This window comes from Electrona antarctica (genome assembly GCF_951216825.1).
Source record: "Electrona antarctica genome assembly, chromosome: 17".
Classification (NCBI taxonomy): domain Eukaryota; kingdom Metazoa; phylum Chordata; class Actinopteri; order Myctophiformes; family Myctophidae; genus Electrona; species Electrona antarctica.
In genome coordinates, this window is record NC_136798.1 from 17,970,864 (window position 1) to 17,998,363 (window position 27,500).

Sequence of the window (27,500 nt, forward strand, 5' to 3'; positions counted from 1 at the left end):
GGCTTTTTATTTTCGGTGTAATGAAGAACCTAATCATGTTTTTCCATGAGAATTCTCTCCATAGGCCAGAACTAGTGGCTGTGGATATCATATTACATATATTCAGCCAGTCCTCCTCTGTGATGGTTAGATTTGCCTCTTTTTCCCATTTAAGTCTGATATAAGCTGTGGAGTGATTTTTAGCAGATTGTATATTCGAATATAGCTTTGATATCAGTTTTTTGGTGGTTTCGCCTTTATAAGCTTCAGTAAAGATGTAAATCAGGTCAGTTTGAGGTTTGTCTGTTTTTATGTTCTTATCAAAATGATGCCTTAACTGTAGGTACCTAAAAATCTTGTTTTTCTAAATCGTGTTTGTCTTTCAGATATTGGAAGCTTTCCAGGCCTGTACTGGATGAGATCAGACAATATGTTGTTATACCATCCCAAATCCATCGTTTGAATCTAGCATCCATCTGGGCTGGTTTGAAATCTGTATCATATGCTATCCATTTCAATCTCTGTACGTCTTTATTTATCTTTTGGTCCTTACATTCCTTAAACCAGACGTTCAGAGGGACTTTCGTCCATTTACTTAATTCTCCTGAGTGTTTCCTCATGAGAGTCCTATCACCCAGTACTGCCTGGAGGGGGACATCCAGTTGATTTATTTCAATTTCTTTCCATTTTGCATCGTATTCCGGATTACACCAATAAACTAAGTATCTTATTTGTGCTGCTTTATAATAGTCTTCTAAGCATGGGAGAGACGTGCCTCCCTCATCTTTAGGCAACTGTAATGTTTTGAAACGTACTCTGGGTTTCTTACCTCCCCAGACAAACCTGGAGATAGCTCTATTCCAGTTGTCAAATTGTTTTTTTGGTATTTCTACCGGTAAGGATTGAAAGAGGAATAGTAATCTTGGCAGGATATTCATTTTTACGGCTTCTATTCTATCATGCATACCAAACACCAGGGGGGCCCATCTGTCCAAATCTGATTGTATTTCTTTCGTGATGAGATCATAGTTTTCACTATAGATATTTGTCAGGTCTTTCGGTATATTAATACCCAGATATCTAATTGTTTTTGCGCTCCATTTAAAATTGTATTTATTTCGTATATCCTCATGGGGTGAATAGTTAAATGAAAGGACTTGGGTTTTGTCTATGTTCAGTTTGTATCCGGAGTATGTACCATATATTTCCAGACAGGCCATGAGCTTTGGCAGACTGGTCTCTGGGTCGGAAAGTGTCACCAATACGTCATCGGCATATAGGCTAATTTTATGTTCCGAGGCTGATCCTTTCATTGAAATTCCTATTATAGAGTCATCCTCCCTTATTGTTTGAGCGAGTGCTTCTATGAATAGTGCAAAGAGGGCGGGGCTTAAGTTACAGCCTTGGCGGCAACCACGTTCCAACTTGATTGTGTTTGACAGGCTGCCATTTATTTTGATTCGGGCAGTCGGTTGGTAGTACAGGGATCTGAGACAGTTTACAATTTGTTCTTTAAATCCAAGGCGTTGCAGTACCATGTATAGAAACTCCCAGCGACAAGCATCGAACGCTTTCTCCGCGTCCAGGCTAATTGCTAATGATTCAGCATTGTTCTTACTCATATTGTCTATCAGGAATAGTGCACGCCTGACATTATCCTGTGTCTGCCTATTTTTTATGAAACCACATTGGTCTGTGTCTATTATATCTGGAAGTATGTCTTCTAGTCTTTTTGCCATTATTGAAGCGAACAGTCTGTAGTCTATATTGAGTACCGAGATAGGCCTGTAGGAGCTACATTCTGTTTTATCTTTGCCTGCTTTTGGTATCACCGAGATTATAGCCTGTCTCCAGGATACAGGTGTTTCTCCCCCTTTAAGTACATGGTTAAAACAACTCCTAAGTGTGGACGTTATTGAGCCTTTAAATACCTTATACCATTCGGCCGGGAAGCCATCACCCCCTGACATTTTGTTAGTCTTCAATCTGGATATAGCATAGTCAATTTCCAATGTTGTAATGTCTGTAATTAACGATTTATTTTGTGTTTCTCCTATCGTTGGTAAATCCAAGGATTCCAGGAAATTCTGTACCAGGGGGGGTTCTGCCGCTGTTGGTTGAGAGTATAATTTTTTATAGTATTTTTCAAATGATTTCTGTATTTCTTCCGTAGTGTGGCTCAAACTGTTGGTAACCGGGTCCTTAATTTTGAAGATTGATCTTTCATTTTGTTGTTTACGTAATTTCCATGCCAACACTTTTTTTGCTCTAGGGCCATTTTCATAATATTTCTGTCTAATATATTTGAGTTTTATTTCCACTTGTTTGTCAAGTATCTCGTTTAGCTTTAGTTTTGTTGTACGTATTTGCCCCAGTAGTTGGGGATCATTTGAGTCCATGTGTTGTTTCTCTAAGTTTTCCAATCCACTAGTTAAATCATTGACACGTTTTTGTTGCAGTTTTTTGTGATTAGCTGACCACATTATTAGTTTCCCTCTCATCACTGCTTTGGCTGCATCCCATAAGATATCAGGTGTTATATCTTCGGTGTCGTTAAGTTCCAAGTACTCTTTTATTTCTTTTATGTTATATTCCTGGAATTGGGTGTTATTTAGGAGGCTCGTATTTAATCTCCAAACTGTGTTTCTACGTTGAACATCCAGGTGGAGCCTCAGGTATACCCCTGCATGGTCAGAAATGTCTTTTACCCCTATCTTACAATCTATAATCCTATGTCTCTCTGTGTTAAACATGAAAAAATAATCAAGTCGACTGTGTACCCCATGTGGATGAGAGAAGAAACTAAATTGTTTCGCTGTTGGGTTAAGATCTCTCCATACGTCAAACATCTCCATTTCCTTAATTAATTTCTTAACATACAGTGACTCCTGGTTGATTATCTTTCGTGGGTTTGAGGAGTCCTGAGCCTCCATCTGGATATTAAAATCCCCGGCTGCGATTAGCGTACCTGTGGCTTCGGTAGCAATGAGCTCAAATATTTTCTTAGTTAGTAATTTATCCGAGCCTGGTGGTCTATAAACGTTGAGTAATGTCACTTCCCTAGAGTCAAGAAGTCCTTTAACCAAAACATAGCGACCCTCTTTGTCTGCAATTTGTGCATTGAGTTGGAAAGTGATCTTATTTGAAATAAGTATTGCAACACCTCTAGTATGTCCCTTGTATGATGAATAGAATGTATTTTTAAATCCCAGTTTCTTCAATTTTTCATGCTCATCTCGCATCATATGTGTTTCCTGCCAGAAGATTATTTGTTGGTCTTCTCTTTTCATCTTAGCTATAAGCTTGCTTCTTTTAGTTGGTCCCTGTAGCCCGTTAACATTGAGTGTAACTATTTTATATTCTTGTTGTGACATGTGTTGTTCATTGATATACAATTATTTCCTCTGTGAGCCCGGGTTGACCTTAACTTGTCTAATGCATTATTAGCAACACCAATAATCATCAGAATAAAAAACAAAAACATAAGTACAATAGTAACTTCCAAAGTTGAGGTTTCTTCTGTAAGCAATACCTCAAGTGGAAAGGTAATCCTCTGTGTAGCAGAAGGCCTTTCTAGCACAAACTCACTGTTATACTGTGAATCGGTGCACATGACATCAGGTGGAGTCTTTGGTCTCCCAGACAACAGGTCTGTATTAACAGCAAACATCTGAGTGTAAAACAACCTATCAGGCAGGTATATAGTGTTCATTCAGTCAAAAGTCCAAACGATGGTAGTAGTGTTAAAGAAAATAATACATATACAAGAGTAAATATAAATAAAAGCAAAAAAGAGAGAAGAGAGGGGGGAGAGATGAACCCTTATCGGGTATTATATCCCATTCTGAGTTCAGGGGTTTGTCTCCCTTTCCTGCCCCTGCATTTCCAAGTACCCCCCCCCCCCCCCCCCCACACACACACACACACACAAAAAATAAAATTAAAATAAATTAAAGTAAAGACAATATATACACATATATACATACAGGCATATATACATATACATTCAAGCACACATACACACACTCTCCTCCATCCCTACTTGCAACCACACACACCCCCACATACACCTCCCACACGCGCGCACGTACATATCTATATCATGAGTATGTATCAGACTTCTGAACAGAGAAGTAGGTATACCGTCCAGAACCTGGACTCCTCTTCTCAAAGCATTACCCCTATGCGCACACACGCACACACACACACACACACACACACACACACACACACACACACACACACACGCACGCGCGCGCGCATGCACGCACGCACACACACACACATCCACACACCCCCCCCCCCCCCCCCACACATACACACACACACACACACACACACACACACACAAAACTACCATTCAATTTCGGAATGAAAAGAAAAGCACTGATATTCGGTCGTGTATAATTTAAATAATAAAACAGAAGTGTCTTGTATAAAGTAAAGCGGGCGAAAATAATCAGAAATAGAAAATAAGTAAAACAAAGAACAAACGGGGGTCCAAGTTCCACTGTCTTCTTTTAAGTGTGGGTATTATTCTGTACATTGTTCTTTCTTTAACAGTGTGTTTTGGTCTTACCCCGTCGTTGAATAGTCAGCATTAAAGGTTACTTGTTTTCAGGCAGCGACGTCTTCATCCAGGACCAGTGGTGGTGGTGGAGTTGGTGGGTTGCGGCGGAATTCTTGAAGCCTCTGTGTTGCTCTCAGCAGTGCGTCTCGGTTGAGTGGCGTCTTCCCCCCCACCTTCCTCCAGGGTGATTTCCTCAGCGTCGTCGGGTTATCTGCGGTGGTAGTTGTGGAGGTGGTGGGTTGAGGGCCTCCCTCTTCCTCGGCGTTCAGGATCCCCCTCTTCTTCAAATCCTCTCTTGCTTCCTCCACGTTGTTGTAGGTGATGCTGGGTCCCGTGGGGCGGCCGGCACCATCGTAAAACACACGTAGTTTTGTCAGCGGGGGTGTTTGGAATGCGAGTCCTTTGTTTTTAAGGAGCAAGCGAATTGGGGCATATGCTTTCCTTTTTATCTGTATTTCCTGAGGGTAATCATTATCAAAATACACCCTTTTGCCGTTCAGTAGGACAATTTTTTTCTTCCATGCTGCATTACGTACCAGCTCCTTGGTCTTGTCCTCCAGAAAGCACATTATGATTGAACGTGGGGTGGCGGTCGGCGGTGGTCTGGGAACGAGGGATCGGTGGCAACGCTGTATGCCCAGGTCAATGTCCAGTGCCAATTCAGTTTTTATAAAGTTATTAATGAACCCCATCATGTCATTAGCCTCGCTATTTTCAGCTACATTGTACAAACGCAGGTTTTGGCGTCGAGACCGTGTTTCTAAGTCTAAAACCTTCTCTTGCAACCTCTCGTGTTCTTGTAGTAGTGAACTCATTATGTCGTTGGCGTCTGCACTCCACTCCTCGACGCTCGCCACCCGCCGCTCTGCTTGTTCAACGTTGTCCACGGTGCTTTGTACTTTGGTGACAAGCCTCGTCAATTTGTTGTTGAAGTCGTCTTTGAAACCTGAGATTTCCTTGCGCATTTGTTCGGAAATAGTCTCTTTAAAGTCCTCCAACTCCATCCTAACTTCGGTCCTCATGGCTTTTATGTCAGCGTGTATCGCATTCATACTTGCTTGTAGGCACGCCATGGCGTTTATCTCCGGTTCCATGGCCACGCTGCCGTCGTAACTCTTCTCCGTTGTTTGCTTGCCTTTCTTTTCCGATCTGGTGGTTGTTTTATCACTTTTAGCTTTTCGTTGGTCTTCCCCTTCCATTTTTGTGTTTTTATTTCAGAATATAGTTCGTTTTAGGGGGAAAAAAAGTAAACCTTGCTGGGAGCTCTTGTCTCACACTGCTGCTCTTTCTGGTGTCATACCGGAAGTCTTAAGTAAAACATTTGAGTAGTTTTCTCCAGCACTGCGTAGAGAGACTCCTGACATAATATCACACGCACCAGTTAGAGTCAGACAGTCAGACACTTGACAGCTCTTCAAACCCCCATAGATCCCACTACAGTAAACTGACGTGCGTGTGGTATGTAAATGTTTTAAGAGGTGCCAAAGCTGAGCTCGGTGCTACGCTAATTACCACCATACTTAAAACAAACATGTAGAGCATCCGTCACCCTGTTGGCAGAATATTCTGAAGCGATGGCAGTCTAATTACCACCGTACCTAAATCATACAGGTAGAGCAGCCATCCCCTTGTTGGCAGATTATTCTGAAGCTAAACGTTGCGAGGTCCCAGCTTACCGTGTAGTTTATAATGGCTGACAGGGTCGGAGACCCTCCGCTACGCGTCGGGTCTCACTACGCCTCTCAGCCATTATAAAATACCCCGTAACCTGAGACCGCTTATTGCTTTATTAACCACTTCAGCCCTATATATACTTAGGCTATTTGAAAATAGGAGCATCCACAAGCTCACAACGCATCACGATTTTGTGAGCTTATCTGCTATTTTCATACATTTTTGTACATTTTGAAATCCTGTGAAATGGGACATTCTGCCTAAGTATATTTTTGATGCCAAATACTTTTACTTGTAACATAGTCTTTCTACATTGTGGTATTGACTGTTACTTAAGTAACTGTACATTTCTACATTGTTTTCGTGTAATGGTAGTGATTTGCGAGAGTGTGACATGTGTGCACTGTGCAGGCATGCATGCGAATGCATGCACGCTACGACGTTTTTTGTGGGGAAGTGTGTTAAAAAAAGAGGGGGCTCTCCTTGGCAACTAATGGGATCAATGCTTCTGGGCTCTGTGTTTTGCACGGGTTATGACACAACTAATGCTTCAAATATGCACTGCAGACTAAGGCCATTGTGACCATGCTAAATAAACGCCTTTGGTGCCAGAAGTGGGAGAGACAAACTCAGGATTAGTGTTGAGCTGTGGGTTACGATGCTCTGTATGCTCAGCTCACTGAGTCATAGAACAAGTATAAGCATTTGGAACACACACACACACACACACACACACACACACACACACACACACACACACACACACACACACACACACACACACACACACACACACACACCACACTCAAATAAATGTAATAGATGTAATGGATGGGGACAATATTTGCATAAGGGTACTTAAGTAAATGTACTTAGTTACTTTATGCCACTGTCATGATGGAATCTATCAGGCAGCAGTAGAGTCTGCCTGCCCTGCACTGACCAATAGTGTTGCAGCCCCTCCCCCTTTCAGAATGACAAGGGCGAGGGCACCTGAAGAGAATTATTTCCCATTCATTTTTCCATAGATGTTTCAGAATGTATTTATTTAAAGACCTTTAACCCTTTAATTCTGGGCTGGAAAACCTTTTGGTGTTTTATTCCTTCAGGCCGAGAAACTAAAAAGAAAGTGTTGCAGCCTGCCCTTTTTCTTCTTCTAATACCTGTATGTTTCAAGGACTCTCAACTATGAAAGGCAAAAAGCCTGTGGGCATTATCTAGCGGATTGCACCTGTGTGCACCTGATTGCACCGTGTTAGAGCCTGTGGTGAATCCTGACTGCAGACTTCAAAGAAAGGCTTCAGGGGAGAAAGCAATGGCAGGCTTTGCATAGGAGGCAAATGGGATTAATTAAGTTGATGATGCCACCGCAAGCACTCAAACCACTATTGTTCCCGCCCGGCGAAGTATCGTCCAGGCATTGACGAGAAGAATGGAAGAAATTGGTGGAAGGTTGAGGTCAGGTGGCCTTATACTCACAGACTCTTTATGCTGTGTTTATTCAATACAGGGTTCAAGTGAGGTTATTGCCATTGATCCACAGTCATATAGTCACGGCGTAACTACTGCCGTTTAAAGGAGTTATCTGTGACACGTAATCAATTATTTTGACCGCCCCGTCCCGGTGTAAAGGGCCGTTTTTGAGGTATTCAACTGCATTAAATATATATATAGCTGTTTTCGTACCTGCTTGTCACAACCCCATGCCGAAACGGCATCTCATGTAATCTCATGACAGATGCGACTGTGTGTAAGTAACTGTCCTTAAAATACAGCCATTCCGCTCTCAGGAGGAGAGGAGGCTCTGTGACTCTACTGTACGTACGCTCTCAGGAGGAGAGGAGGCTCTGTGACTCTACTGTAGGTACGCTCTCAGGAGGAGAGGAGGCTCTGTGACTCTACTGTAGGTACGCTCTCAGGAGGAGAGGAGGCTCTGTGACTCTACTGTATGGTTTTCACTGCATCTCTCTACATTTGGTCTTTGCACTGACCGAGACTGAATCACATGTTGGTAAATGAAGCTGTGCTGCCACCTATTAGAGGCAAAGCCCAGACTGGTTTGCTCTGTCATTAGTTGTGTTAGCGTCTGTCACTCATGTTGCTGTTTTCTTTGTAGCGCTGTCACTGTGTGTTCGCCTGAGTGTGTGCATGTTTGCGACCGTGCCTGTCTTGTGGTGGGCACATAACAACAGATGCATGTGTGCACATTATAATTTAGTATGCGTGCGCTGACAGCGCTGTCAGTACTGCAGTCAGCGCTCACGTGTGCTTGTTTGCTAGTGCGTGTGCAACTGTGCATGCCCCTGGTGTGTGTGTGTGTGTGTGTGTGTGTGTGTGTGTGTGTGTGTGTGTGTGTGTGTGTGTGTGTGTGTGGACAGGTGGCATACTGCACATTTAATGAGCTGAGGTGCTTGCCAGTCTGAAGGCCAAGCAGAGAGTAACACAAGTGCTGCATTCAAGAACACCAACATAAACAACCTCCAACCTTATTTTTTAGCTAGAGTTAACCACTAGAAAGCAAATTTCTGGTGGAAGGTGGAAAATGTCACATTCGGTGTTGTCTTGAGCGAAGCGCCGTTCCTTGTGAGTATCCATGATAATGTTACAGCCCAGGAAGAGGAAGCGGGAGACTGTGCTGCTCTCTACAGGCTGGCTGCCTCAAGCCCAACACACACAGGCTGCAAACAACACGCGTCAAAACAGCCGCCTCCATTATATTCTATCCCACACCGGCAGCGTCAGACGCGCGTTCACGCATCGCACAGCGCTCCGATGCGCCAATGTTCTATTTCCAGGCGTTGCCGCGCGGTGAAAGTGTTTTTATTTTTTTACTACAACTGTACAAAGTTGGCAGTCGCGCAGCAGAGCGCCACGTCCTGTTGGTGCTTATGGGTGGCACTTGACGCGCGTCGATACTGTGCTGCTACGCTGCTGCAGCCTGTGTGTGTTGGGCTTCACACGAGCGCTAAGTGTCTGAGAAGTGTTCCCACTATGGTTGGCTACACTTGCGCACACACACACTCTCTCACTCTCTCTCTCACACACACGCACGCACGCACACGCACGCACGCACGCACGCACGCACGCACGCACGCACGCACGCACGCACACACGCACTGCCACTCATGTAGGATACTGGATAAAGCTTTTCACAGCATGGCTTTTTTGTAAAACATGCAAACACCATCTCTCCAACCTCCCGTCCCCGCAGCGCAGCCCCTCCACCCCCTCCACTCCTCCCTCGGTCTGTCCATCCATTCTGTCAACAGACTCCACCGCCCCTCCCCCACACTGGCCTGTTTGGTTATAAATCTTGCATCGCTGTGGTAACGGGGCCCGCAGGCATGCCTCCAAGTGTTCCCACAATGCACCGGCACAAATTAAATCTTACTCAAGAAGAGGCTCTGCTCTCATCCTTTCCTCTCACCCCTTTCCTGCCCTTCCGTTTTGGGCTGCTCTCCCTCCCTCCGATTGCCTTCCCTCCTGTACCCCCTGACCTGCTCTCCCTTTCTCTTTTAACTTTCACTCCACCACCCTCTCCGCTCCTTTCTCCCTCTCTTCTCTTCTTGGCTGACAGTGTCCTGTTTCTTCTCCAAGTCCTTTCTACCCACAGCGCAGGTGTGACATGAGTCGTGACCTCCCGTGGCTCTCCCCTGCCCCGCCTCACGTTCAGCTAATTACTGCGAGCAGCATCGAAACACGACCAGAGCGTTAATCATCAATGATACCTGCGTTCAAAAGCGGTGATGAATTAAACGTGCACGCAACGTTCATGTGTCTGGTCTCGGGAACCTTTCACCGCTCCAAAACGCCTGCCAAGTCTTTTAACAAATTGGAAGTGACTTTTTTTGTTTTTTTCTGCCGTGATTGATGGGGCCGGTGGCATTCTGAGTGCGTGGAGTGCAGGATGATGTATTCCCATTGAAATCAGCACTTTGCTTCCCATCGATCTCTGGGCAGGGACTGCACCCATGTAGCAAAACCTCTCTCTCTGTCCCTCTGTCTCGGGTGACCTGGCATTGCTTATTTTGTGCAGTTAACGGCTGCACTGCTGTCATCTGTCATATACAGCACTGAGATTGCTGCGGTGTAGTGCAGTGTTGTAGTGTTGTAGTGTATTATAAGTGTCTTTGGGCTCGATTTTCGGTAAAGTCGCAAATGTTGTAGCGCTTCTCAAACATGTCAAGGGCCCCCAAATAAATGTGTGAGATCATGTGGCCTAGTCACTTCTTTTGGGCTCATTTTCGTACAACCGGTTGCTTTATTTCTCTCACACAATCTGGCAACACTGGTGTAGTACTGCATGTACCAGCGGACACACTGTCATCATTTTGAAAAGTACACTTTTAAGCACATCTGTTTGTAAACGTGCTCGTGTTTGATTTGCGCACATGCTGAAGAGCAGAATGCTTCACTCATCACATCTGCACAATGCTCCCCTTCGTCCATCATGCGACTCTCTAAAGGGAAACGAACAGTATTTTTACAGTACAAGGTAGCTCTCCAAAGTTCTATGTACCATTAATTTTGTGTTTGATGGCTCATATTGGAGAGACAACCAGACAGACAGGGCTGACAGTGGAGACAAGAGCGTCTTCGTCAGGGAAAATGATTTGGATTACGAGGGTTAAAAAAGAAGAAGTTTGGCACGATATTAACGGGCGCTACTAAGCCGGGTGCAATTCAATTGGAGGGCGCGAGGGACACGTTGGGGACATTTATCAGTGTGACACAGGACACAATGCTCTTTGTTTGATTGGGTAAATTAGTGGAAGCTCATTTGCTTTCGCTGCAAAATCCTTTATGGGGTTTCATTGTGGTGTGAATTAACTTGGTGAATGCTGCCAACATATTGGAGAGGAAAGCAAAATCATTGTTATTCCTCTCTGCTGCCTAGCAGGCATAGTAGTTTCTTCCTTTTTTTCCTGGGCTTTGTAACCAAGATGAATAGTCTGAATGCATGTTTGCTTAAGTTTATCTGGTTACTTCTCTCCTAACTGTTGCAAGCAATGAATACAGATTCCTTGTACACATCTTTGCTTGGTTCTCAGTACACAGTGGCCCGTGAGCCATGAAACTGAATTATTGTCTTGCGGGAACCATTTTGTACTGTTGTTCGATTTACTACTCCTTTCAGATCGTCCCATTGTTGCCTGCCTTTCTTGTATTGCAATATGTTATCGTAAGATAGCTTATACGATTAGGCATCTAAGCATTATATTTAAGAGTATGTCATCAACTGATTTATCCCAAAAATGTTTGTGTTTGATGTGAAAGGCTGCTGATGTCCGCCAACAACAAAGACAAAGTGTGGAATCCATACCCACCAACAAGCTACTGTTATGCCACTATTTGATTACCATTCACCACAGAAGCATCTGTGCACACTGACACTCGTTCAGCAGTTAGCAATACATTAACCACCGCTAATGTCTCGCATCAAAGTGGCCCATCAGTCTGTCTGCGTTGAAAGGAGTGTGCTCTTATGATGGTGGCTTGGGCCCTCCTCATGTGCTGCTACTAGGCTGTGATGTGGAACTTCCTAGACCTACAGTACCATTAGGGCTGACTGGGATCTGCACACCATCAGCCTCAAGCAGCCACGCTTTGATCGCTTGTTGCATGACTGATTGATTGATTTCGTCCTCAATTTATTGCAATCTTTAAAACATACAGCTCTGCCGAGATAGCCAAAATAGCACCATATACATTCAAACTAAAATGTAATAAATTCCTTCCGTTGTGGTCTCCTAGGCAGTGGTTCTCAAACCAACGTTTCAGGCTGCGACCGCCCCAAAATAGTCACATTTGTACTGAGGACCCCCCAGTAATTATAGGAGTTGAGGCATTACATTTTGTTTGACTCAGTTCCACAGATAGATTTGTGTTGATAGTGTTGTTGCGCTTGTGCCATGGTCTCTCGAGACTGAAGGCCGCTACTACAGTGTTGTTATACAATAACATAAACATACAAGATATGATCTGGGTCTACACAGCCAGTATGTTAAAATCTGGTTCTGTGCATCATCGATACATACTTCAACAATATAAAGATTTCCAGGCAAGCTGTTCCACAGACAAAAAAAGAAAAATATTTTGGCTGTCAAGACAAGTTGTCTATAACTGCATACGTCGGTATCGCACCGTACTGGTGACCACATAACTCTGCATTGTCTTCACTGTCTTTTCTAACAAAAAAAGTACAAATTCCTCCAAAATAGTGTATTTCAGTGTGAAATTGGATGGGTTTTTTTTGCCATGAAACTGAATAGTGTTTCTCCCTGATTAATTTTTACAGTATATCACAGACTTGCTTTCCTTTGCTGTAGCCTCCTTTTGTACTTCATTAAAAGTGTTTTATGCTACTAATTTTGGGGTTATTTTGTTTTTGGCAACTACATTAGGTAGTTCTGGATTCTGTGGCCACTGATTACACAAGACGACAACATCACAAGCCAACTCACAGAGAACAGCTAGTTCCCATTCCAATTGTTGACAACAGGACTTCTCTCTCATGTGCAATTATTGGTAATTTAGTTCAAGCACTGTAAAATGAACACTCCAGAATGTGCTGTGCTGTGCGGGCAACCTGGACCTTTTTGGAATGCTGTTTTTTGTAGAGAAAATATTCTCTATGAACTTACAGTATATGACAAGAGGATATTTCATGCTGTTTTTGAACATTGTACCAGTAAACCACTCACTTAAACCATGCCCCAAAGTTGTTATGTGTGTCTTCTGTTCTGAAGCTTTTTCAGCTGCAATGATGAATTGGCTTAAATTTAAATTCTGGCTGCAGGGGGTTCTGTTGGTAGAATGGACATCAGAGAGCTCCCAAAAAGCCCCAAAAAGAAAAGAAATCACACCCGTGTGAAGTGAGTGGTGCAACTCTGTGTGGGGGTCCCTGGGGGGTCCCCGGAAGTTCCAGACCCACAGGAATGCGCCCAGGGTGTCGGCCCGGTTCCAGTGAGCAGCCCCGCGTCCGAAACGGTCCAGAAATGACAGAGTTACCGTGTGGCGGTCCCCGGGGCGTCCCCGGAACATCCAGACCCCCAGGAATGCGCCCAGGGGGCCGGTCCGGTTCCGGCGAGCTGCCCCGCGTCCGAAATGGTTGAGACATGACAGAGTCACCGTGTGGGTCCCCAGGGGGTCACTCTACTGTACTGTACTGTACTGTACTGTACGTTCACTGTACTGTACTCACACCTGAAATCATCATATATACAGTTAATATGTTGGAAAAAAAGGGACCCAGGGACGGACACAGCCACACACATAGCTGTCTATAGGAGTGGTTGCACCACTCAAATATGAATGCCAGGTTCAAATCCATGCGGCCGTCGCAGCAGGTGCACACACCGGGTGCGGCTGCCTCCATGGTTCTCTTTTATAATCACATAATGGTGATTTGGCACGCATACTGTATCATAATGGTGATTTGGCACGCATACTGTATCACGTCTATTCGTTTTTTTGGTTTTTTTTACGCGACACCGACTACTGCATGTCATCCCTAGAATTAATCCCTATAATTTTCCACTCGCTGATGTTTTTTGGACGTCCCGATCGGAGGCAAATCAGCGTTGGCTCCCAAAGGTTTTCATCACTAAAGTGTGAAAGGTTCAGCGTTCAGCTCCTTGAGCTTCTATTTAACTGTTCAAAGACGCAATCCGAGGCACGATCCGAGCATGACCAACAACAACACACCGCCTAAGATCCAGATCCAAGAGAAATCTAGCATGCTAGGATATCTGTAGCCTTGCTGGCTTTGGCCAGACACACACTGACGCATCCTCCCCAGAGGCGTCAGTGAATCCATGGTATGTGTCTTGTCTGGCCAAAGCCAGGCTAGGATATCTGGAGCTGTTGGCGAAATCATTTATTATGAAATTGAAAGTTATTATAAAAGTAAATACAGGTTGTTAAATTATATAATGTTATGTTACATACCTTTAAAATAAGGTATAACGTGCGTGCGTGCGTGCGTGTGTGCGTGCGCATGTGTGTGTTTGTGTCTGTGAATGATGGGTGTGTGTCTGTGAAGTGTTTGTGTGTCTGTGAGGGGTGTGTGTATCTGCGAGGTGTTTGTGTGGGGTGTGCGTGCGTGCGTGCGTGCGTGCGTGCGTGCGTGCGTGCGTGCGTGCGAGGGGTGCCTGTGTCCATGAAGGTCATGAGTGTCTGCGAGGAGTGGTGCAGTCGGCCCAATTTCATTTTTATACAGTTATTTATACGGTTGGAATCCAGATGAATCTGCCAGTGTGAATGTCATTTGCTCTGGCAGTGCATGTGTCTATTAGTCTGGCTGTGCCAGGCCCGAGGTCTGCTTATTGGACTTTATTGTTATGTGGTGGTGCTTCTTTAAGCTTGCACGTACAAAACAAATGTCCACTTATGGACAATGAAGATTTCTCTAGACTATTCTACTCTGAATAATAACCATAAGCTTTTATTTGTACATTTGTGTACAATTTCAAAACACGACACACACGCGTGCGTGGGCACAACATGTCAACATGCGGCGTGATGTGTGAGCTCAATACGTCTGCTATGTTTGCTATGCATTATACAACAAATTATAATAGGGCTTAAGTGTTTAACACAACTCAACTCAACACAACTCAAGACATCTTGTGTATAGAGCTTAAACCCTGCTGTGCCAAACACGAGAACACGATAAATGTTAAAAGAGTATTCATCCAGAATGAATACTATTATTTGTCCGTATTTTAGCTTCTTCTTCACTGCCTTTTTCTTGCATTCTGTTGGCACTGCTGCCACAGTGCCACAGTTAATCTTCGATCCATGTCCCATGATTGCCATCACTAACAGTCAGTACTTGAAGTTGGCTGCCATAGTTGATTTCCAGGTCACGTCTATATGGTTGCTCTTGTCCTTGACGTGCTCTCTCTCTATCTCTCTCTCTCAGGATGCCAAGCTGCGTGAGCTGCTTGATGTCAGCACCCTGGTGGGGAAGATGGAGAACAGGATGCTGACGGTGGTGAGCGGTCCGGACATGGTCAACACCAACTACCTCAACTTCATGGCCTTCCAGGAGGAGACGGCCAAGGTACGTGATCACAATAACAACAAGAGTACTAGAACATTACAATTTACAATTTAGGCATTTAGCAGACGCTCTTAATCCAGAGCGACTTACATTAAGCAAGAACAAAAAGCATGGGAATACATCACATATATAAACAGCATTTATCAAGAAACATGCGTAAGCTAAGAACGTAACTAGAACATATCTATATATAATGACACTATACATATAAGCTAAACATATATATTATACTATGCTGTACTGTTATTGTGCTGTCTACATGACATGCTATAAGTCTATTTCAAATGCTATCTAAGTCGAAAAAAGTGCTGTCTAAGGGGGTAGGGTAAGTGCTATGGGCCATGGTAGAGTCTGAAAAGGTGGGTTTTCAAACTACGGCGGAAGATCGGGAGTGATGCTGCAGTTCTGATTGCAACGGGAAGTGCGTTCCACAGTTTTGGGGCCAGAAGGGAGAAGAGTTTGGGACGTGTGGAGCGTTGTCCCGGCGTTTTTAGTGAGGGTACTTCCAGCTTCCCTGCGTTGGCTGATCTGAGTGCTCGGGAGGGTTTGTAGGGTTCAATCATGCTTGCAAGATATGGGGGAGCCATACCTTTGGTTGCTTTAAATGCCAGCATCAGAGTTTTGTATTCTGTGCGGGCAGCGACCGGGAGCCAGTGCAGGGAGCGGAGCAGGGGGGAGACATGTGAGAATTTTGGCTGGTTGAAGACCAAGCGAGCTGCGGCATTTTGGATCAGTTGGAGACATTAAGACCCGAGGCCCATTCTGCAAACGCCTTCTAAATCAGTAGTTCGGACGAAAATGTTAAAAAATACATGTAGCACTAACTAATATCACTGCACAGATATTAGTCTGGAACTTCAGTGTGAAATATGTAGGACAGTCCAAGGGTTACAAACAGATTCCAACGTCACAGCAAAAAAGTCTCACTTTGAACCGTGGGTTCTGATTGGTCACCCACAACTCTGGGGAGAGTGAAATGTGAAACTGCCCAGGGCATTTTTTTTCTGTGGAAGATTTGTCTGGTTCCCAGACATATACAGTATGTATATGTCTGGTTCCCAGACATATACATACTGTATATGTCTGGTTCCCAGACATATACAGTATGTATATCTGCTTTTTTGAATAGCCAAAAAAATACCTAAAATGACACTTCCCGGTTTTAATGGGTTAACGTCAATACTACTGCTATTGCACGGTATACTGAAATCCGTAAGGGTCCACGATTTGTCATACGGCAAAGAATAACTGCTTCATAATGACTAATGAAGAACAATCTTGCTTCTAATACTGTACACATAGCCTACTAATGAGCAAATAGTTAACATTGAATAGGTGTGCCTAATTACAAAGTGTTTATAATTGGAATGCCAAATATGATTAATTATAATTGCTTATTGTCTGTACTGGTGATAAAAGCAAAAGACTTTTGATTAATTCTCTGTTCAGCTATACTGTAGGACAATGTGTTGTTCCCCTGGTGTCTTTGTCATTCTATTAGCTGTCTAATTAGGGACTCGTTAGGCATGGGACACCAGGTGGGTGCAATTAACCTCCTGATAGGATCGAGTCAATGGCTCCGCATCAGTAGGCAGCGTTAAAAGGCACGATTCAGGAGACTCAATTCTTTGAGACACACATACTATAGGTATTTCGGGGTGTGTCTGAATCCGCCATTGCTTCATGGGGTGAAAACAACACATTTTCCCATTGGAATTGCATTAGGGAACCTACACTTTGGTTGCATTTCATGTATTTTCTGATCCAGAAATGGTGGAGAAGAACCGTTGCTGTGTTCTCTCTGCATCCGTGCCCAAACTAATTCCTCCAATGAACGTCACACTTGGCAGTTAAAGTGTGTGTCTGATAAGAAGATAAAAACAGGAAAGGCAGAGTGGTCCCTGGGCGTCCGGGCGGGTCGGGAACCCAGTGGGCTGAGGAGGTTAGCTTAGACTCTCAATGAAGTCGTCACAGTCCTCTCTGGGTTCATTAAGAGAGTCTGCTGAGTGGGAGGAGAGATTTCCACCTGCTGGTTCCTGTACCCCCCCCCCCCCCCTAACTCTTGTGTGTGTGTGTGTGTGTGTGTGTGTGTGTGTGTGTGTGTGTGTGTGTGTGTGTGTGTGTGTGCGTGTGCGTGTGGGTTTTTGCGATTGCAGGAGTGGGCAGAGGAGCTGTTCAGCCTGGCCTCCAACCTGTTGGCACAGAACATGTCCAGAGAGGCCTGCATGGAGAAGGGGTAAAGCAGCAGCTAACGTGCACACACGCACGCACGCACGCACGCACGCACGCACGCACGCACGCACGCACGCACGCACGCACGCACGCACGCACGCACGCACGCACGCACGCGCATGCACACACACACACACACACACACACACACACACACACACACACACACACACACACACACACACACACACACACACACACAGAAATACTATTATGTATACTCTCACAGACACAGGAATGAAAAATTGTCCACAATAACACTAACAGCCACACACAGGCAAACAAAGTTGTTGATAATAAATTGCACGCGCACACACACGCACGCAACAGTGACTCTTAAGGAAAGCCTGGGTCGTGGGGTGGGAGAGAATTCATGCTGTGAAATTAATACATGTAAACCTCCTATCCTCCATATTCTATAACTTTCTTTTTTACTTTTTTTTTTGTAAATGAACAGCCTACTTTTTTTAGAGAGGCCTGCATGGAGAAGGTGTAAAGCAGCAGCTAGCGCTAACGTGCACGCACGTGTGTGCGTATTTTTTAGTAAAAGTATGAGCAACTGAGGACATGAGGTTTCCACCCGGCAGAGACGAAACGTGCCCTTCCGTGTTATGGAACCGAATCAAGTGATTTTAAAATGGAACCATGAGAAAATGGTTCCATTTAGGGGCTTTTCTGTTGTTTAGCAGTGTATATTAACGGCTCTCGCTCCAGTTAAAATGCGACTGTGCTGTAGTTGTTTTCTAGGGGATGCTGCTGGGTGGTGCTCAACCATCATGGCCCCCCTGGGCTGTTTTCTAGGGGATGCTGCTGGGTGGTGCTCAACCATCATGGCCCCCCCTGGGCTGTTTGATGTGTATCAGCGAAGTGCAACCGTTAAGCCAGCAGGCCCTGCATGGACGCTAATTGACTGAGAACACAATAGAAAGCAAACCACTGGCCACACAGCGCATAGGGAATTGAATCCAGTGCAGCTTTCAGCTGGTCGTACACAAGGCTGTTTTTCTGTGCTTACAGAATTATGACCCCACACTATTAGCAAAAAGAAAATGTGACTTTATGGACCATTACAAAAAATACTCTGTAAAATGGAAAATGATACTGTACGCACGCACGCACACACTTTAACAACACTTTTATGCTGAAGCGTGATGCTTGGGAAGAGGAGCGAACCATAGAAATACAGATACAGACTGGAGCTGCCAGATCAAAAGGCGTTCTCGCTCAGTGGACACAGTGCCTTAGATTTCAATTCAACCTTTGATTGACTGGCAGTGGTGACACAAACATAATTGACACATTATATTCGCAGATTCCAGAGAAATTCGAATCACGGAAATCTGAGAGACAGATGGAGTGTGGTAGATAATGGATTATGTATGAGAGAGAGACAGAGAGAGGGAGAGGGAGAGGGAGAGGGAGAGGGAGAGGGAGAGGGAGAGGAGGGAAGACAGTAGAGATTATGTACAACTGGTAATCACATTCTGCGCTACTCTCTCATCATGGCTGTAGGTAGAACTTTCCTGTGTACAATCCTATTATTATAAGGGCATGCCTTCTGGCAGTTTAGCGCTCTAATGAGTGCATCTTTCTAGTTACTATTGCATTGTTCCACCCTGCAGCAAGCTTTCTATAGTGACAGTGAGACATGACCTTCATGGCTGACTATTAACTACAAAGCCACAGCGAGGGTGCAAGGGGGGATTAGAGAGGATAGAGAAGAGAAGAGAACAGAAGAGAAGAGAAGAGAAAAGAAACAGACATTTGAATAAATCATATGCCGCAGGCTTCTCTGCTTCTATACAGTATATGTGAAGACATGTAGAGGAATTAATAAAGAATCTCCTGTGTTCACACACATTTTAAAAGGTTTATGCCTTACATAAAGAGCAAATAACAATGCATTTACACTGACAAATAATGTCTAAAGAAGTTTAGCCCTGGCTGAGAAGTGACAATAAAAGAGTTTACAAGACACCATTGTACAACTGAGCAAGGGGAAAGACGGCTGAATGAACTCTTCGAGAGACCGAAAATAGTGGCAGAAAATGTGCATGTCGTAATATATGTACCCACTTCCTCCAGTGACTACGGCAATGAGGTGAAATTCTCTGAGCGGCTCGTTCGAGCACGTGTCAGGTGTGAAAGACACCTGACCACAGTGTTGCGCCGAATGTGGTGTCGTGGTGACCTATCGATTTATCTTACCGCCTGTTGGCTGCAGCCTTGTTCCATCGGACAAGGTTTCCAGAAGACGAGGTCACGTGCTGTCAAACGGCCAATCATCAAAAGGTTGTGCAAACGTCACTTTTCCTTCCCGTCTATTCATCAGTCTTCAGCTGTTTCACAGCTTATCCCCACCATCACTCTTTCCTATCCGCCTTCTTTCTTTCCTTCCTTCCCTCTTACCTTCCTCGCTGTTTTCTTATTCCCTTCTTTCCTTCACCCTTTGTCTTCCCTCCTCCCTATAAACCAGTCTAAAAGCTGATTCCACTGGCTATATTATAGCCCTGCAAAACCAAAAACATGATTTCCGCAAGTGGTTTCCGTTTTCATCTCCCCTCCCCCCGTTCACGTCTCTCTCCCTCTCGTCCACCACCACCACCACCACCACCACCACCCCGATCGCTAACATTAACCATTAGTGTCACCGTTGGGTGACTAAGCCTCGCAGGGCGAGACAGACGGGCCCCTGTGAAGTGGATGCCGTGTAGTGGATATTAATTATTAGCCAGCAGCCACTTAAGGCCGCAGCCCTATAATGACAGCTCCTGTTGCAGGCAGCCGAGCTATTTTTAGAGCAGTCCCTGGCGCGGTTCACTGCTGCTGCATGCATGGCTCTGAGCTGCAACTGCAACGCAACACAGACAGGGATCAAACAGGCCTGGAGGCCGGCCTGTCACGTCACCAACACACGGCTAGTGGGCTACATGCACACCAGTTACTGTACAAGCACATGCAAAGTGGTCTCGCTCAGCGTTGCCACTTGCCAGATTGTACTACAGTACAGATTCAAGTACACAGCTGTTCCTTAGTTAGTTAGTTAGTTTGTTTTCAAATGTGATGCTTTGTATGGCCCCTTTCAAAGAAGCGACTATAGGCCACACGATTATAAACACATGGCTATTATATTTTTATCTTGATTTTTATTTGTATCTTTGTATATTTTAAACGTTTTGAATACAAAAGTCTTATATGGGAGTCCCTGGCATGAGATATTTTCAGATGGGGGTTCGTTGACAAATAAAATAGAATGTAGGGGGCGCTAGCCCTTCTTATGTCCATTTTTTAGGGTGTGTGTAAACACAAACTTTGTCCTAACACAAACATTGAATGCCATTGACAATGAATGGCCAGTTTTGAGTATTTGTGTAACACAAACATTGCATAAACACAAACACGGAAGACGGAGGTGAGGACGCAAATTCTAATTGGCCGGAATGAGATGATGTATGATGATGTATGATGATAAGAGCGCCCCTCACTTCATGTGTGATTTTTGAGGGGCGCTAGCCCCTCCTATACACAGGTTTAATGTTTGTCTTTAGTTCAAAGTTTGTTTTGTAAACGCATGAACAATGAAGGGAAAATGTACGTCATAATGTGTCATTTACGTCATATTGTCTCTTTATTGTTAATGGCGTTTAATGTTTGTGTTGGCACCGTTTGTTTTACATAACCATTACATCACCTAATCAACATGATATAGACTTTAATATATTAGCACCCCTCACTTCACACAGGTGTGATTTTTTTATTTAGGAAGCAAGCCCAAATAAGAAATAAGCGACTACACTTTAGAAACAAATAAAAGAAACAGAACCTGCAGCAACCAATATTTACAAGCCACAGAAAAACAAGCCCTGCAGTAAGTCGTTTATAATAATGGCATTGCAACACCTGTCTCGCTGCCGTGATGAATACGCCCATGGCAGGCGATCCGTCACAGTGATGAGCACGCAGTATAGCATCAACACAGTGCGTGGAGGGAGGTACATCATCACTACATACTGTAAACACTGTGCAGACAGAACATGATAAACCTTGTTTTACATACTACTGTACAATGTACACCACATGCAAAACAGACATGCACTATATTGATTATGTGTGCTCTCTCCCTCCTATGCAGATACACTCGGCTCCTGTTGCAGCTCAACGCAGAGGGACGCATCCCTGTCAAGAAGTAAGACAGATCTTCTCTTCTCTTCTCTTCTCTTCTCTTCTCTTCTCTTCTCTTCTCTTCTCTTCTCTTCTCTTCTCTTCTCTTCTCTTCTCTTCTCTTCTGTCTGTCTGTCTGTCTGTCTGTCTGTCTGTCTGTCTGTCTGTCTGGCTGGCTGGCTGGCTGGCTGGCTGTCTTTTCTCCTCACCTCCACTGTTCACTCTTATTTATAAACAAACAATGAAATAAGAGTGAACAGTGGAGGTGAGGAGAAGAGACAGCCAGCCAGCCAGACAGACTTTATACAATATACATGCATGTTAGCATATAGGATTCTCTAGCGCGTTTATATGCACATAATGTGCGCGCGTGTGTCTTTTTCTAAGTGAGAGAAAGCCAACCCCCGCCATTCACCCACAGGACACGAATTATTTGGGGGTGTTGTGATTGAGAATCTGTGCCTCTGTGTTTATTTTGTAGTTCATCATCATCATGGTGTCATTTACAAACCCTAACCCCCTTTCTGTGAGTCTCTCCATTAGTCAAGTTGATCTCCCAGCCACGCTGTGTTGACTTGAACCCCGGTGATAGCCTCTCTCTAGTCTCTTCACAGCCATGGCGTAAACCAGTGGCTTGTCATCACCATCAGAGAGCGGATGGAGGCAGCCAGGCAATCCGGGGCTGTTTAGGGAATTAGCCTCCTAGCTGCGGGAGGACATGTCAACTTGACTAATGTCGGCTTGACTCCCGCTCTCCCACCGAGCGCTGCAGTGCGAGCCTCCCCATGTCATTAGGACACGCTTCACGGTGACCCCACGGGGGGAACACAACCGACAGCTAGCATAAGCGGTAACACTGCTGGAATCACAGCCATCCATTCATCTGACTGTTAAATCTGGAGCTCATAACAAAGAGGTGAAGAAAATGAGAGCAGACATTTTCTGTGTGTGTGTGTGTGTGTGTGTGTGTGTGTGTGTGTGTGTGTGTGCGTGTGCGTGTGCGTGTGCGTGTGCGTGTGTGCGTGCGTGCGTGCGTGCGCGCGTGTGCGTGCGTGCGTGCGTGCGTGCGTGCGTGCGTGCGTGCGTGCGTGCGTGCGTGCGTGCGTGCGTGCGTTGTGAATTATTTGTGTTGGATGAGAGGCTCGAGGTTGTTTCTGACTCCCATCATTACTGAAAACAATCTTCACCTGCTCTTGAGACATCAGTGTGTTTGTCGAGTGTTTGAATAATTCAGGTTTTTGTTGTGGATTAGCTGTGATTGTTTTTGAGCTCCTACTGAAAACAAACCTAATCTGCTCTTGAGACATTGAAGAGCCTTTTTTTAAACTTTTTTTAAAAAGACCATCCCTATTCTGGGACAAACATTCAGCAGATCTACAAGCTCACAACACCTCCCAATTAAGTTCTCAAAATCTCAAAAGGGGTTATGCTGCTGTTGCACTGCTGTTAACAGCGTTATGTGACATGGGTTTTATATGGGTTTTTATGTTAATTATACTGTCTATATAGTATATACAGTTACTAAAATGCTAACAGAACAGTATGCCTTCCTTTGTACTACAGTTTTTAGCTCGGTTCAATTCAGGACACTCTTCTGTCACTCTCACAGATATCGTATACAGTAAATGCATCCATGCATAGCAATGCTCTTATGCATTTGTATTCTGTGAATCTTCTGCTTTGAAGCTTCAGAGTAAATCTCTGAAAGCAGATTTGGCTCTGAGAAAGTACCCCACCCCACCCCCGCCCGCCCGCCCCCACACCCCACTCCACCTCCCCCTTAGGGCAGAGCCTACACATGCACAGTTTAATGAATGATGTAACATGATTGACAGAGCAACCCGCCATCAATGAACATATCATGATGAGGCAGATTAATGACGTCCTAAAGGCTAATGCGAGGAGGAAAGCGGGCGGGAGTCAGTCAGTGGAATGGTGGGGAGTTTGATCGCTGCATGGCAGCGCCGCTGATAGCAACCAAAACGATGTTGGGATCATAATGTGATCAGCGGCAGTCTGTTTAAATGGGCTTCTTAGTTGGTCAGGGTAGATTAGAGCTGAATGTGAATGGATGATGAGTCTGAGATGAACTTGTGACCAAACAACATCTGCATGTGCCATGCCTTTCACTAATATCCCAGCCACAAATGAGGTGTCGGGGGGAGAACATGCAGTTAAATGTGGGCCTGTGATATGTTTTGGTTAAAACAAAGGGCTTTTTTTATTTTTGTTAAAGGTTAAAGCACTATTTTGATATAGTAATCATTGCTATGGCCTATGAGGTGTTTGTTCAATAACAGAGCTCTCCAGCTCTTCACTAAAGACATTTTAGACAATCATGAGAAAGTACCAATTCATCAGCGCCGGTTTCATAGCGTTCCAGTGCTAATTTGTGTCATCACTTCCAAATGCTGTGCGAGTTTCTCTCCTGATTGGATAAAATCGCTAGGCCGAACTGCAATTGCATGGAGCTGGAGCTGGAGAGACAGGGAGAATCTTTTTACTGAGCAATCACTCTATGATTCTATGATTACCCTCAGAATATAGAGCTATTTAACACTTAGTTTAACACAAACCTATCACTTAACCGTACCTTGGCCCTAATGTTTCTGCATCTCTGCTTCACAGATGAATCGGTGGCCTAATAATTCAAACATTTCATGAGCTGATGTTACACCGTACCAGCTCATCTGATGTATCTGTCCAGGTGCAATTCCTAACAGGGGTGTGTGTGTGTGTGTGTGTGTGTGTGTGTGTGTGTGTGTGTGTGTGTGTGTGTGTGTGTGTGTGTGTGTGTGTGTGTGTGTGTGTGCGCGTGTGCGTGTGCACGCGTGTCTTGTCTGCAGCTTCTTCAGGATGTTTTCAGCGGACAGGAAGCGAGTGGAGACAGCCCTGGAAAACTGTAACCTCCCTTCTGGCAGGGTGAGACAACACACTGCCCCATCTGTCTCTTTATCTGTCTCACACGGTCTCCTTGACTGTTCCTCTGTTGGTTTGTGCATGTGTGTGTCTGTAGTACTGACACCACCAGCACACACACACACACACACACACACACTCTCACACACGTAGTATATGAAAGCACACTCACATTCTCGCAAGACACTCTTCTTGCCTTTGTCTAATTGCTTATTGCGCTATAAAATATAGCAGAATAAGCAAGGAGACAAGGACAGACATTATTATGACACTCTCTGTCTTCCTCTCACATTGCATCAGTCTATTTTCTCCACCCACACCTACATCCCTATGCCTTGAAGTTCGAACTCCACACAATAAGCAGTAAAACGTCCGTCCGTGTGTGAGTCAGTGTGACATGCGACAGCAGAGACGCATTCCTCTGGTACTCAGAAGCGTTAATATGCTTCCCAGCGGAGTGAACAAGCGCAGCCTGGAAGGAATAATTACACTACGTCAAATAATAACAATAAAAAACATTAAAAAAAACATACACACATACACACACACACGCATTAGAAATAACCAGCGAGTACAAACAGATGCACATGGTTGCAGAGGGACAAAGCAAACTGTTATCGCTCTCATACTGTGTACACAAACGCACATGCAAACAATATGTACATAATTAGCAGGCTGAGAGAGAGAGAGCTTGAGTTAAATACGTTTCTGTATGAAGCTCCTCTGGGAATTGATGCTGTTCCAACACGCAATTAATTTAAGCGAAACGCCGCTGCTGTTAATCCAACACACACACACACACACACACACACACACACACACACACACACACACACACACACACACACACACACACACACACACACACACAGACAGAGGCAAATAACAGCCCAGTAAGTTTTTCCTGATGCAAACAGGCGCCTGAGGTGTCTCAAGGCGTTGAGGATGCAAACTGCATATCGTTACTGTCAAGTGGAAACCTTGGATGTCCAAAACCCTTCCTTTCTTCATCTTTTTTTTTACGTTTTAAAATTGCGAAAATAGCCCATCTACTATTTGGGCAGATATGCTTCTGCCCAACAACATTATGCTCTACATATCAGGTTGCTAAATCCCCTTCATATTCTGTACACTAGCTCCCCGTTGCTGATAAAAGGCTTCACCCTTACTTGTCTTTTTTCTTAAATCTGTACCTTTTTTGAGTATTATCATCTTGCTGTTGCCTATTGTTATTGTTGGCACAGTTTGCGGCAGCATGGCATGCCAACATTTCAACACTCGCATTTCTAAGTGAGTGACAAATAAACCAGCTTGAGTCTTGAATCACACACACACACACACACACACACACACACACACACACACACACACACACACACACACACACACACACACACACACACACACACACACAACACACTACACAGCTCTGTGTACTTTCTTTATCAGACATGTTTCAGGCTGAGAGATCTACAATCTACAATCTTGTAATACGATTCTATTTAGCTACATACTTTAATGCTTTTTACGGGAAGTTGCGTGTGCACATTGTTTACCGTTGCGATTGAGAATTGATGTGTGTGTGTGTGTGTGTGAGCAGAATGACTCCATCCCTCCGGAAGACTTCACGCCGGAGGTGTACAACCTGTTCCTCAGTAACATCTGTCCACGGCCTGAACTGGACCACATCTTCTCTGACGTGTAAGTAAGCAGCAGCTGGTGGGGGGGGGGGGGGGGGAGTACGGAAGTTCCTATTCTGCCACAACGTTATGCTGCGTTCACACGGGCAGATGCAAAAGATACAAAGATGTAAAGCTACACATGTGTATTTGTAGCATTAACCCATCTAAAAATGTCTTCTACATCCTGACAGTTTTCTGAAAAAGCTATGTTTCTATGTCAGTCGTTCTTCGATTTTTCAAAAATAGCAGACCTACAAGCTCGTAGCGCGCCAATCGGTGGCGCGCTACGAGCTTGTAGATCTGCTATTTTTCAATAGCTAAAGCATAACATAATGCTAACACCAAAAGGGGTTCCCGCACAAAATGGGTTAAGGACCCCTTTAGCAGCAGGTGCTCGTTTATTATTAGCATACCCACTACAAACGTCCAACACGTATACAATTAATCCCTCAGCTAATGCTGCAGGTTCCATGTTTAAGTAATTACAAAGTGTGCAGCCTACTGTACATTGTTTAAGTGACAGAACACATGTAAATGTATGAAGTCAATGCAAGCAGTGCGTGCGTGCGTGCACACGCACGTGTGTCAACACTCGCACTTCTAAGTGAGTGACAAATAAACCTCCTTGAATGTTTGAAACCTTTTACGGGAAGTTGCGTGTGCACCTTGTGTACCGTTGCGATTGAGCTGTGTGTGTGTGTGTGTGTGTGTGTGGTGTGTGTGTGTGTGTGTGTGTGTGTGTGTGTGTGTGTGTGTGTGTGTGTGTGTGTGTGTGTGTGTGTGTGTGTGTGTGTGTGTGTGTGTGTGTGTGTGTGTGTGTGTGTGTGTGTGTATGGTGCATAATGCGCAAATTTGTGGACAATCAGAAATTGCTATTCAGGAATAAGCACATGCGTTAACAAGGGCTTACAATGTGCTTATAATTTAGAGCCAGTTAAACTATAATGGGGCCCAGAGCTAATCATCATACTCTGCAAGCCCTATGCACCAATTAGACACTGTCATTGAACATGTACAATGTACATTTGTACATGTACGAACATGTACGTAGTTAGCACCTTTAGTACCTTAGCCTAGGGCTACAATTATAATCGTAGATAGCAGAGAAAATGTTTACGTATAGCCTTGTAAGCCTCTGTCTGTGCATTGTATTGGTCATCATCTCTCTGTGTGTTGCTATGATTTCTCAAATCATTTGGATTCCATGTGAATGCAG

General features: G+C 44.5%; 1 protein-coding gene across 1 annotated transcript in view; it reads left to right on the plus strand.

Moving 5' to 3' along the window:
- plcb1l (phospholipase C beta 1-like) overlaps nt 1-27,500 on the plus strand; it is a 220,270-nt gene that overhangs the window by 111,207 nt on the left and 81,563 nt on the right. The window contains exons 4-8 of the mRNA XM_079525533.1: nt 15,150-15,290; nt 17,447-17,526; nt 21,655-21,708; nt 24,530-24,605; nt 26,203-26,303. Of these exons, the coding sequence (XP_079381659.1) occupies nt 15,150-15,290; nt 17,447-17,526; nt 21,655-21,708; nt 24,530-24,605; nt 26,203-26,303 (452 nt within the window). The remainder of the gene's footprint in view (nt 1-15,149; nt 15,291-17,446; nt 17,527-21,654; nt 21,709-24,529; nt 24,606-26,202; nt 26,304-27,500) is intronic.